Here is a 13,365-nt window from a genome sequence, read left to right as displayed (position 1 = left end):
TGATATCTGGAAAAATTCAAGTACTTAACAGGTTTACCACTATTTGATTTTAATTAAGACATACATGAATTAGGCAATGTTATCATATCTGCATGGAGCTCAGCTTCAGTGTTAAAGCTGTTCTCTGAATGTAGGCAGTTCATTTGAATAATGTCTGGACTTTATAAGACAGCTTGATTTGAAGAGCGGATTGGAGGACTGCGATTTTAAGGCTCTTACCTGTATTACCATGTATTTCAGCAACATCTGTAAGAAATAGCAGCTTTGATCTTCAGGAGTTTTCTCACCAGACACAGCTGGCAAAAGAGGGGTTATCTCTTCGGGGTAAACTTTACCTAAAACACAAATGAGGAAAACTATAGTAATATAATATAAACACATTTGTATCAGCAGTAACAAGCAGTAACCAAAGAGAAGTGTGGGATTTGAAAAAAAATAAGCAATAATACTCACCTATGCAGAGTGCAGCATCGATCCGAGCTGCTGCTGTCTCCCACCACCTCTACACCAAGAACAGAGCCCATCACTAAGTTGTCAGGTCAGCTCTGAACAAAGAGCGGTGACTGTCAGTCTGTGCTCTGTCCCTCCAGCAGAGAGACAGAATGTGGAGGTGCAGGAGCGGTGCACTCAGAGGCTGAGCCAGCCACCAGTCAGGCATCTGCGTGGATCCCAACATTATTGTTGGGATCCCTGCAGAGCCTGGCTCTGTGACGTCAGTCAACAGCAGACCTTGGCCCGCAGTCGGCTAAATCTGGGCACAGGAGTGCAGAATTCTTATGACTCTTTGTAACTAATCTCGCATTAAGAATTTCATTTCTGAATGTGAAATAGAACAAAGCACTAATCCCACAAACAAAGGAACTTTCCTTCATCTGCATTATAGGTAAGAAATGATAATGCAAATACACGATATTACATGCTTATGCTCTACTGCAATTAAGCAAAAAAGCTAGGTCACCTTCCTGTCCTCTGCCTGTGATTGGTCAGTGAGGGAGAAGCAGTGGATTGATAATCTCATCCCTCTGTTCTCTCCTACCATCAGTATGTTTATTGTTAGCGCGCAAGTAATGAAGCACAACTGATTGGCTCTTTATGTTACTCCTCCCACTCTGAGCTACAGTAGGGATGGCTCCCTGTGTTATAGTGGGGATTGCAAGAGATCGATAAAAAGGCAATTTTACGTTTTCACCCTTTTGCTTTTCAAACTACATCTGTATTTTTTAATTAACGCATACCTGCTAATTTGGAAATTACTTTATGTCAGCCTGAACATTAGCTTTGTATTTAGAGTGCTCAACAGCTGTGGTACAATTACTAAAAAGTCTCTATTTAGAGCAGAGCTCTTCCTTAAACCCCATTAATCAGCATTAATTATGTTACAAGATTAAACAGCATCTCAAAAATGTGCATGTTGTTAATACTTGGCCTGTGGCTATGCCGATCGGCAGCAGCACTTTGATTGTAGCTTTATGCAACTTAAATAAGCACATAAATATAATTAATGGTGTCCTCCTAGTTTCTCCAATAGCAATTACCTGTGCATTTCATTATATTTGCACTTGAAACTATATAAACAGCAGTTCATCCATGGACTACATGCCAATACATGATATAAAAACAATAGGGGAGCACTGTTGCAAAGGATGGTAAATAGTCAATCCATGTAGATCATAAATGATGTATGATGACCACATGGATTGACCATTTACCATCCATATAAAAACAGTGCTGCCCCATTGTTTTTATATGTTTCTTCTCCTGAGGTCTGAGACTGGGAGCAGTGATTAAGATTATAAGCTTCCCTGGTCACTTTTGTTTGCGCCTGGTTTTTGTTGAATGCCAATAGATGATGCATCCTGGCATGAATTCCTTTAGTGGAACAACTACAGGTATTTAAGGCTTGAAAAATGCTGCATATAACGATAATTTAATTGACACCTTTTTTAAGCAGCAGAGAGGAGACTGATTAATGTACTGCTATGGTGAACTGTACCAAGTCAGCAATCCAGTTAAAAGCACTGTCACTAACCATCAGGTAAATTGTAAGTAGGATTTATGAGGGTATCCAGTGTGCAAGGACCTCGAGATGACATGACGGCAGGAAAGCCGGGAACAAGACATGCAAAAATTAGCGCCTGCTCCTCTCCGCAATTTGTCTGCAGTGCTTGAAGCCAGAGAAGAAACAGCCGCATTCCTTCACATCGTATCTAAAGGATGAAAGACATTTTCATTTAAACAGATGAGAGTGCCAAAAATACAGTGCAAGTTATTACACATGCAAGAGCACAGCAAGAAAATGAAACATGCATGTGGAACGGCCCGGAAGGATTCTGTCATGTACCCTACCCTGGCTGGTAGTAAGTGCTGGTGGTTATTTTTTTTTATTGTTTAAAACATGCTTTATGAATGCAGATACCTCGTAACATATTTTCACGCAATTTAGTAAGCCGTTTTATGTGCTCAACTAACGTTGGACATATTAATCCCTAGTAGGCAGTGACATCACTTAGCTGTTGTAAACCCACTTATCCTCCCAGCACTACAAAAAATCCATAATGGGGCCAAATTGTCACCTAACCCTATACATGCAAACAAGCAGCCTCCCTTTTCAGCTTGAAAAAAGTGGAATGCCTCATTAAATTGAGAATGAAAGGGAACTTGACCTGACCTGGCCTTGTTGAACTTGAAAATACAGATTTCGGCCTTCAACTTAATCTCGGTGTTCCTGTGAAGCACCATTGGGTCCTAAGTTCAAATGATAATTCTCCATCTAGAAAATATGCCCCACCCCCAACTTGAAGCTAAGATTCACTTCGTCCAGATGGAAGCACCACCCCTACTCTTTTGCTGTCAAATTCCAGAGCTTCGGTCAGCAGTTAAGGCTTTGGAAATCAAATTTCATATAAGTGGCTGGAGTTTTTGACAGACAAGAGGAAGGGTCTAAAACTCAATATGGAGAGAAGTCAATGCTTTGTGTGTATCCTGGATGTAACTTCAGCAGGTTCAGCACAGCTGTAACACAGTTATCTTGCATTAGGGTTGCACCAATACCGGAACTGGTAACTGTGCCAATACTAGTATCCGTGCTTGCGAAAATGCTCCAATACCCTAACCAAATACTGGAAGTGACCTGAACTGGACACATCAGTCATAGCCTCAGCCCATCAGCTACATCTGTAAAAGGATCAGGGATTTTTGATAGCTTTTCTCCCCAGTGTGGTGACAAGGGAGATGCTGGCGTCCCAGCTAGTACGGTCATGTGTGGGAGGGAGGCCTCGGAAGGTAGGCTGCACTTTCTCTGACCTGACCCCGATGCCTGGGTGATGACACCCCCGGATGATCTGGCTGCAGAGAGGCAGCGTTTGCAGTTGGGGATGCCTGTGCAAGAGTTCGTCAGGTACTTTACATTAGTACAACGATTGGTAAGGCATGTGCACAATGTAGCTTTTAAGGGAGGGGGAGAAGATGAAGTCAGTAGAATAGGTGTGAGCAAGAGTCAGAGCTGAGAAGGGGTGGATGGGGGACCATGTGGATGAGAATGCAGTGGTGGAGGAGAACTGAACCCTGTATGTAAATGTGCCTGAACCCTGCTCTCCTAACCCCCTGTACTATGCCCTCATAACTTCTTGTACTATGCCCTCCTGTTCTGTGCCCTCCCTGTGTTGCATCCTCATTCCCTCCACCAGCTGTCACCTCCACCCCATGTCTCCCAATGACCCTCCAATCCCCACCCTCTTCCCCCAGCAATCACAGCCTTTTCCATGCCAACTCTCCCACCCCACAATCCCAATTTCACCCCACCTTCAACTACTTAACTACCCTGCCCTCACTAACCCATCTACTCCCGCCCTGCCCTCACCCCAGCCTCACCCAACTCTCCAACCACCACCCCCACCTGCCTACTCTATCTGTAATTGGTATCGGCAGTGAGTACTTTAAAAAAAAAAAAAAAAGGATTGGTACTCTGTGTTAAAAAAAGTGGTATTAGTGCATTCCTACTTTGCATGATATAAATTACAAAATTTAAAAATGCTTCTGATACCTATACAATGTAACCAGCATAGTGGTTATCACACTTGGGTTTGCTTTAAATTTATTCCAGGTCATTGTCTACATCAAGTCCGGTAATTCTTAGGAGTGCTCTTCACATGTTCTGGTTTTGTGTCCACAGTCCAAGTGGTTACATATCAAATACATAATATTTTTTTTTCCCCACAGAAACAGAACCAACATTGATTATCTCATGGAAGCATAATTGCTTAAAGCAGAAATTCACTCTCTCAATCAACATTGTCTATTTTAAATCCTTATGCTGCTAGCATTAGTAAATAGATAAGTATATCATATTTACTTGTTTTAAACTTTTTTTTTTTTTACATTTATTCAGTTACGTCTTGGTTTTCAGATCTAGGTAAATGATGCCATATATCCCAGGAGCCTTCAGGAGGAGAGGAGGGGTTCTACCAGCTAAGCACATCCTCCTGCCTGCATGACTGAGCTAAGGGCAAATGGATTCCATGAAGTAAGTGCTAAATGAATCATCTGCCCTTACTCAGAATGGCTGCAGCCAGAAATTCCATCGGGGTGTTTTTTAATCCAATTTCCCATGTAAATAAAGCATTGAAAAAATGAATGGATGGGTGAGTTTGCTTTGAATATGAATTAACTAAATGGTGTTACTGGTTTGTAGGGCTCAGATGATGTGTAGTTCCACTTTAATGAAAAATTGCATAGCAGTCTTTTGCACTGGAGATTGGTGAGCCAATGTTGTCTTTAGTATAAACACATTCCTGTGGTTATTCTACTCAACAGGACTAGAAGACCGTTATGCAACAGTCACATCTATCTGGAACCTTAAACAAAGTGTGTTGGCTTAGGAGGAGACTTAAGCCTACAAGATTTCCCTCCATAATTTCCAGTTCTACTCCATAAGTTCTTCTTTTGATTTAGGAGTTCAACTTCCATTGCTACTGCTTAAAATAATAAAAATCTATTGAATGAAAAAAACTCCAACTCCGCTGAGGAAGTTCCACGTGAACGTAACGCGTACAATGGAAGGAGCTGCGTAAGACGTCACCCGCTGCTGTCCCTGGGAATAGTTATCCATGCTGGATTGTTATGCCGTTTTATTTTTATAATATGTGAGTAGCCCTTTACTCGTATCTACAATAAATTGTACTGTTATGCAGCAGAGAGCACTTAGATCCTTTTTTTTCTATATTACACATGGTCTGCCGATATTGCTGAATCTAAGGAGATTGCTTTTGATCTGGCGCTTGTTTTTGAACATAAGGAGCCCGCTGGGTTGAACAAAAAAAACTAATAGTATGCATTAGGCTTTAGAAAAAAAAAAATACAAACATACATACTCACCTCAATACTGCAGCTGTCCAAGTTGGCTGCAAGACCGAGAAGTGAGCGATCACATGACCAATAATCAGTTCTCAGTATTCTTGGAGCAGAGAGCAGTGACCATCAGTCATATGCTGAAAGCCAGAGCCAGCTATCTACAAAAGTGCCCGCTATCAGGTGACTCTGGGTCACAGGAATGCAAAATGACATGCACTCCTGTGATGCACAAGAGAATTATGGCCAAAAAGAAAAAAGAAACCATTACGCATCCACCAAACAATAAAATAAAATGCAACGTTAAATTGTTAGGTCCAATAAATACATGAATGTGTATCTGTTCTTGGTATCATGCTGCAAAATCTGTTAACTGGCTTGAAACCAGACTTTTGTGAAACGGAGCACTACAGTGCTCTGGGTGATAACACTGCTACCTGAAAGGCATATTTTTAAGAACATCTCAAACTATAAAATGACTGTCTCTTGTTTCAAGGCAGCAGGAGTTCTTCAAACTATTATTTCCACATAAGACTTGTCCTTGAAATTACAGTCACTGTTGAGTGTTTCTCCATATTTCTCTTTTGCAGGGGGCAGTTATGTCACAGGCCGCTATATTTGGAAACATTTTCTACAAATGTTTGTGTGGGTAAAAAAATTTAAAAGATGAATATATGTCAAGCCAAAAACATATTTTTTCTAGTTTTTGGATAGGAAGGATTAGAACTCTTGTTAGATTTTTTACAGATCTCTGAGGCCTCGTACACACGACCAAACATGTCCGCTGAGGCTGATGTTTCAGAGGACAGATCCGATCGTGTGTACAGGCTAGCGGACAGATTTCCAGCGGACTAAAGTTTCTTAGCATGCTAAGAAACTTGTCCGCTGGAGAGCTGTCCGTCGGACATGTCCGCTGGTTAGTACGTCTAACCAGCTGACCGAAATCCCGCGCATTGATTCGACGTATACGTGGAAGCATTGAACTTGCGCGATAGAGAACGTCGGTGTCTACGTCACCACGTTCTCTGTCTGCAGGGATTTCGGTTTGATGGTGTGTACAGCCATCAGACCGAAATCTCCGAGCGGTAATGTCCGATGAAAACGGTCCGCGGACCGTTTTCATCGGACATGTCCTGTGGTGTGTACGAGGCCTGAGGCTCCATTAGAGAGATTTCCCTTCACGCCCTATCCTGCTGACAAAGGTTTCACTAGACAGGACGCAAGGAAAAATCTACATTATGGACGAATACAGAAATCTAACAAAGGTTCCCTCTACTCTTATAAGGAGAAGCATTTTTATTTTGGTCTGTGTTCCTGTTGGGGAACTTCCTTCACTTCCTGCCAGGTAATATGTTGTCAGCAGGCCCAAAAGTGTAGGGAAACCCCTCTTAGCAAAGCCCCAGATAGCAGGTAAAATGTGACAAGAATTATAAACCTTTCCTCGCTCTATCCAAAGGAATACAGTTTTGACTGGATGTACAACTTTAAATTAATTTAAAATGCGATACATACACCAATAAACCATAACATTATGATTAGGGATGAGCTCCGGCGTGTTCGCACACTCCACGTGCAGAGCCCGCCAGGAAGTCGACACGGCGCTGAGCTAATCACAGGCAGCAAGACATTTCCCGATCTCTGCAGCCGCACATCGGGACAATGTCTCACTGCCTGCGGTTAGCGCAGGGTCGTGCCGACTTCCTGGCACGCTCTGCACGTGGAGTGTGCGAAAACGCTGGAGCTCATCCCTAATTATGACTACCCATTATAACCCATTGAAGGCAAGTTGTGGTATCTGACACCAAGCTGTCAGATGCATCATGTCCTGTAAATTGTGAGGTGGGGCCTCTATGGATCAGACTAGTTTTTCCAGCACATCCCACAGATGCTCGATTGGATTGAGTTCTGGAGAGTTTGGAGGCCAAGTCCAACACCTCAAACGCTTTGTTGTGTTCCTCATACCATTCTTGAATTAATCAAAACCAGGCCACCATCGTCCATTGCTCTGTGGTCCATTTCTGATGCTCATGTGTCCATTGTGGCTGTGGACAAGGGTCAGCATGGGCACCCTGACCCTTTTGCAGCTACAAATCCCCATACACAACAAACTGACATGCACTGTGTGTTCCAACACCTTTTTATTCGAACCAGCATCAACTATTTCAGCATGCTGAGCTACAGATGCATATTTATTCGATTGGACTACACAGGCCAGCCTTCGCTCCCCACGTGCATCATTGAGCCTTGGTCGCCCATAACCCTGTCACCAGTTCATCGGTTTTCCTTCCTTGAAACACCTTAGGTAGGTCCTGACTGCTGTAGACCGGGGACATCCCACAAAAGCTGCAGTTTGTAGATGCTCTGACCCAGTCAGCTATCCATAACAATTTGTCCCTTTGTCAAAGTAGTTCTAATCCTTGCCCATTTTTTCTGCTTTCAACACAATTTCAGGAACAACATTTACTTGCTGCCCAATATATGCCACCCACTTAAGATGTCATTATAACAAGATAATCAGTGTTTTATACTTTACCTGCAATACCCATATCTCTATCATTCAACTTTAAAGTGGCTGTAAAGCATTTTTTTGTCTCTTATCTACAGGTAAGCCTAGAATAGGGCTTACCTATAGATAGTGGAAATTTCTCCTAAATGTCTGGACCTCCGTGCCATTTCTTCCCTAGCGTGTGCCGTGACTGACTGCTCTTGCACGCATGTGTGGAAGTGACGTCACGTGGCTCCGGCCAGTCACAGAGCAGGGGTCCGTGGCCCTGGATTGAAGAGGGGCGAAGATGGACGCTTCCTGCACAGGGGATAGCGCAAACTTCGTTTGCAGGCAATTGTCACATAATGGGCTTGTATGCAATGCATACTAGTCCATTAATTATGCTTTTAAATTTGCAGACTTTGTACAGAGAAAAAGAGGAAGTAAAACCCATCAGGGTTTACTTCCTCTTTAAAGTGATTGTAAGGCTTCATTTTTTTACTATTATTAAAATAACAAACATGTTATACGTACCTGCTCTGTGCAGTGGTTTTTAATGGAGCAGCCCTGATCAGTCTCTTCTCATGTCCCGCTCTTGGCTCCTCCCCCTCACAGAGTGCCCTCATAGCAAGCCTCATGTGTGCTCACTCCAGAGCCTTGCACTGTGCGTTCAAAAGGCACACAGAGCAGGGCTCAGCCCTAACCCCCACTCCCTCATCACTGGCTCTTATTGTGGTAGTGGGAGAAAATGGCTTCTGCTGCTGTATCTGAGTCAATGAGGAGTGATGGAGCCCTAGCTCTTGTGCACATCGCTGGATTGATATTGGGCTTAGGCATGTATTTACGGGGGGCCCAAGTATGCAGTAAGGTGGGAAAAAAAACGTTCTGCCTGTACAGCTATTTATTATGACGCAAGAGAAAAATCACTATAACCCTTCAATATAGAAATAATCATTTGAAATAAGCACACTTCCTTGTCTAAAAATGCCACACTTCCCCTTTAAGTTACACTGGGTACAGTATTATAAAAGATCCTATAGTTTGCATAAGGGAAGGGAGGAGTGCACACTGTACAATAACAGTGACATTTTCTTGAGATGACATCACAGCTAAAAGAAGGGCGCAGCAAGGTGCAGAATGACAGATGGTTAGTAATAAAGAGGCTGCGAGTCATGTAATAAAGTACTGTACAGTAAAAGTGTACTATGCACACAAGTACAATGACATTGGCAGGCAGTTCAAAATAAACTTCTGTTCTCTTCATTTGGTTATGAACCCCCAGTCTAACGAACCCAGATACCCCTAACATCACCTTATATCATGTCACACTCTGCTGGTGCTTGTCTGTATGTCATAGGGGCTGATTTACTAAAACTGTAGAGTGCAAAATCTGGTGTAGCTGTGCATGGTAGCCAATTGACTTCTAACTTCTGCTTGTTCAATTAAGCTTTGCCAACAAAACCTGGAAGCTGATTGGTTTCTATATAGAGCTGCACCAGATTTTGTACTCTCCAGTTTTAGTAAATAGACTCCATAGCATCAATTTATTTAACTGGCACAGTAAACTCAGCAACTGTGTGCACAGTTGTCCACCTTATTTACTAAGTGTAAAACTTAAAAAAAAAAAAAAATCACTATTTCACAGTCATCAAACAGCATACAGACATATTATTTAGCATATTAGATATGAATACATAATAACTAAAAGAACTGCCACATTCTCCATTACCTATAACCACCCTTTAATTTACCGGTTATTCCAAGTTTACAGAAGGTTACAGAATGGTACACTAGCCATGAGAGTAGACCAAGTTCTGGAAAGGGGTCATCATATGATTTGTTAAAGGTTTGCTCTGAAAGGTGCAATAACCAACAACAAATCAATAAGTTACAATAAGCTAGGGCATGATGGTGAGGGAAAGCAGATTTGGTGCTGCAGGCCTGCATGAAGATGAATAGGTTAAGGCCTCATGTAGGGTTGTCTTGATACCACATTTTTAGGACTGAGTACAAGTACCGATACTTTTTTTCAAGTACTCGCCGATACCGAATACCGATACTTTTTTTTAAATGTGTCCCCAAATGCAGCCATTTCCCCACGAATGCAGCCATGTCCCTCACAGATGCAGCCATTTCCCCCTACATATGCAGCCATGTCCCCCCACATATGCAGCCATGTCCCCCCACATATGCAGCCATGTCCCCCCATACCTAGATGCCGGCGCCTAGTTAATCAGCGTGCGGGGAACATTACAGCTTTCCTTTGAATAGCTGTTTGTTCCCCGCCGCATATAGACACTCCCCCTTGCTCGGGATTGGACAAGTGATCTGCACTTTGATAGACAGATCACCCGTCCAATCCCGAGCAAGGGGGAGTGTCTATACGCGGCGCGGCGGGGAACAGACAGCTATTCAAATGAAAGCTGTAATGTTCTCCGCACGCTGATTAAATAGGCGGCGGGGGAATTGCGGTATGCAGCGGCGGGGGGGGGGGGGGGGGCGAGGGGGGTAGTATCGGATATGGCATCGGGGGCATTTGCGGGCGTACAAGTATGCCCGCAAATGCTCAGTATCGGTCCCAATACTGGTATCGGTATCGGGACAACCCTAGCCTCATGCACACAAGGCATTTATATTAAAAGGGGTTGTAAAGGTTTGTGTTTTTTTTTCACCTTAATGCATCCTATGCATTAAGGTGAAAAAACACCTGGCAATGACGGCCCCCCCAGCCCCCTGTTTACTTACCTGAGCCTGTTCACCTCCTGTTCGCGTCCCCCGGCGTCCTCTTCTCCACGGAGTCTGGCCGTGGATTGGAAAGATTAATAGCAGCGCAGCCATTGGCTCAGGCTGCTGTCAATTACATCCAATGATGAAGCCGAATCATAGGGATGGACCCGAATCATACAAGCTGTCTATGGACGCAGCGTGTATGACAGGGAGCGCACCCGCAAGCTAACTCCCTCGGGAGAGAGCTTCCCAGACGGGGGTTAGCTATTGCAGGGAAGAGCCGAGACAGCCGCCAAGGGACCTGAGAACAGCAGGATCTGGGCCACTCTGTGCAAAACGAACTGCATAGTGGAGGAAAGTATGACATGTTCGTTATTTAAGAAAAAAAAAAAAGGAAGAACCCATACAACCCCCTTTAAATCTCCTAGAAGCCAGCAGCGTTTTTTGCCCAAAAAATTACTGATGCTTGAAAAAGTGTCTAAAGCTTTTACAAGCTCTTGGGCATCAATTCATTTTATTGGGCAGAATAAATAACTCTGGCCATTCAAATGAATTAATCCTCAAGAGCTAAACGTGCCAAACAGCTTTTAGTAGCATCAAGTGTTTTTTCCTGCCTCCCAAATGCCCACAATGCAGGAAAAATTAGTCAATTATTAACTATTTCAGCCATTCTGTGAGAGAAGAGAGCGCAGTGTGCTTGTAGATAGATTTTTTGTGTGTTTTACCTATGGCTCCCCCTCTCTATCCATCCATCCATCTCTCTCTACATGAGGTGAAAATAGTTTTTTCCACATTTTATATTTTCCACTTTAAAAATGCTTTTAAAAAAACGCAAACGCACATAAACACGGGTTACCGCGTTTACAAGTGTTTGGCGTTTGAAATGCCGGTAAACTACAGTCCTGAACACGATTTTTCTGCTTTTAAAAACACACACAAAAAAAACGCCAGTAGAATCAACTGCCTCTAAAATGACCAAGTTTACATGTACACATAAGATTACGTTGAGGAGAGTTCAGGGGCTGCTGAAAAAAATGCCCAACTGCTTCTAAACATGAGTTTAGCAGCTGCAGTGTACATGAGGCCCAATTCAAAAGACTTTGGGTAAGACATATTACAAGTACAACAGTTCGGCCTCATGTACACTGCTGCTGGTAAATGGACGTTTAGGAGGAGTTGGGTGTTTGCAGGCACTTCTACGGCACTGCCTATTGATTTTTAAATGGGCAGGGGCGCTTTAGGAGCGATGTATACACCGCCCCTAAAGAGCCTCAAAAGATGCTGCCTGCAGGACTTTTAACGTCCCGCAGGCGCTCCGCTCCGAGGGCTTTCACACTGGAGTGACAGGAGAGGCGCTTTACAGGTGCTGTAAAGGTGCTATTCTTAGTGCTATGGTGTCAGTAAAGTGCCTCAGTGTGAAAGTAGCCTTATAGATGTTTCTAGGCAGTCAAGTTTAGCCCAGTTGGGCGTTCTGCCCAGTTGGGGTAGACTGGTCTAGGTCATCAAGGCCCGTACCATGTTTACAAGCACGGCCTTTACAGTTCTGATTATATCTCTGTTTTGTTTGTACTGCAACTCTGTCATTTATGCTTTTGCTGTATGTATGTACTATTTTATTGATATAATAAAAAATGTATAGTTGAAAAAAAAAAATGCGTTCAGGACCGATGTTCAGAGGCATTTCACATGCCAAATGCCTGTAACAGCTTGTAAATGCATGTAAACGCAGTAACTCGCATATAGCCACCTTTCATTTACAGGCGTCTTTAATGGAGATACATTTTTGAAGATTTGAAAAATATATACATTTTCTTTTAAACGCGGCAAAACTGACTTTTTTTTGTCGTTTACTATCTGTCAAGTTAAATCGTTCAAGGAAGGTTTTAAATGTCCCGCGTACATTAAGCCTATCACAAAAGGTGACAAGTAGGCCTCATGTACACTGCACCAGCTAAACTGACGTTTAGGGGCAGTTGGGTGTTTTTTTTTTTCTGAAGCCTCTGAATTCTTCTCTATGTCATCCTATGTGTCCATGCACACAGTCATTTAGAGGAGTTTACAGGCAACTGAGTTTACTGGCATTTCTCTAGAAGCACAAAAACTGCATTCAGGACAAAAGTTTACCGGCATTTAAAACAGCAAATGTGCATAAACATGTCTAAATACCAAGCACGTTTAGCATTTATTCATTTCAATGACCAGAATAAATGACAAGTCTGACCAATTAAATAAACTCCCAAATGTTGCTAAACTGGTTTGAAAAACAAATGCAGCTTAGGTAAGTTTTTGCCAGGAAAAACTGTATTTACAATAAAGTAGTGTGCATGAAGCCTAATGAACAAATCAAAACTGAAGGACGGCCAGCATATACAAGCTCTGAGGACCCTACCCACCATACGGTGAGCTGTGGGTCAACTAAAGCTGGTAAGAGTACCCTAACTTTTATATGCCAAGGAATGTCCTTTTGAAGATGTGCAATTTCTGAGGGAAAGGATTCTCCATTGATGTGGAAGAGGTGCTTTCCAACTGAAGTGACGAACAGTCAGCTCTTAGGAAGCTCTGGGAGTGATCCCCTTCCTATTTTTCAGAACATTTTTCTTTTCTGTGTTTGTTCACATTTATAATTACTATATCACTCAAGATTTTTCTTTTGTTTGCTATTAATACCATCCAGGTATACCACTAGCACTCAGAGTTATTATAGCTCTGTTATGTATGTATGACCATTTTCACGGAGTTTTGTTCACTTAACACAACTCTTATTACAGAGGTCACATCCTCATAACCGATCAGTGGTCACCTTTTTA

At 42.8% G+C, this 13,365-nt stretch overlaps 1 protein-coding gene across 4 annotated transcripts in view; it reads right to left on the bottom strand.

Moving 5' to 3' along the window:
- The window catches only part of RALGAPA2 (Ral GTPase activating protein catalytic subunit alpha 2), a 456,753-nt gene that overhangs the window by 362,943 nt on the left and 80,445 nt on the right, over window positions 1–13,365 (bottom strand). For all 4 annotated transcript variants that reach the window (XM_040351179.1, XM_040351181.1, XM_040351182.1 and 1 more), the window contains exons 6-7: window positions 2,030–2,207; window positions 220–335 (exon numbers count right to left, since the gene is read on the bottom strand). In XM_040351179.1, the coding sequence (XP_040207113.1) occupies window positions 220–335; window positions 2,030–2,207 (294 nt within the window). The remainder of the gene's footprint in view (window positions 1–219; window positions 336–2,029; window positions 2,208–13,365) is intronic.

This window comes from Rana temporaria, chromosome 4, assembly GCF_905171775.1.
Source record: "Rana temporaria chromosome 4, aRanTem1.1, whole genome shotgun sequence".
In the NCBI taxonomy this organism is placed as follows: domain Eukaryota; kingdom Metazoa; phylum Chordata; class Amphibia; order Anura; family Ranidae; genus Rana; species Rana temporaria.
Note: the sequence above shows the minus strand (reverse complement) of the source record. Positions and strands in the feature narration are given on the sequence as shown.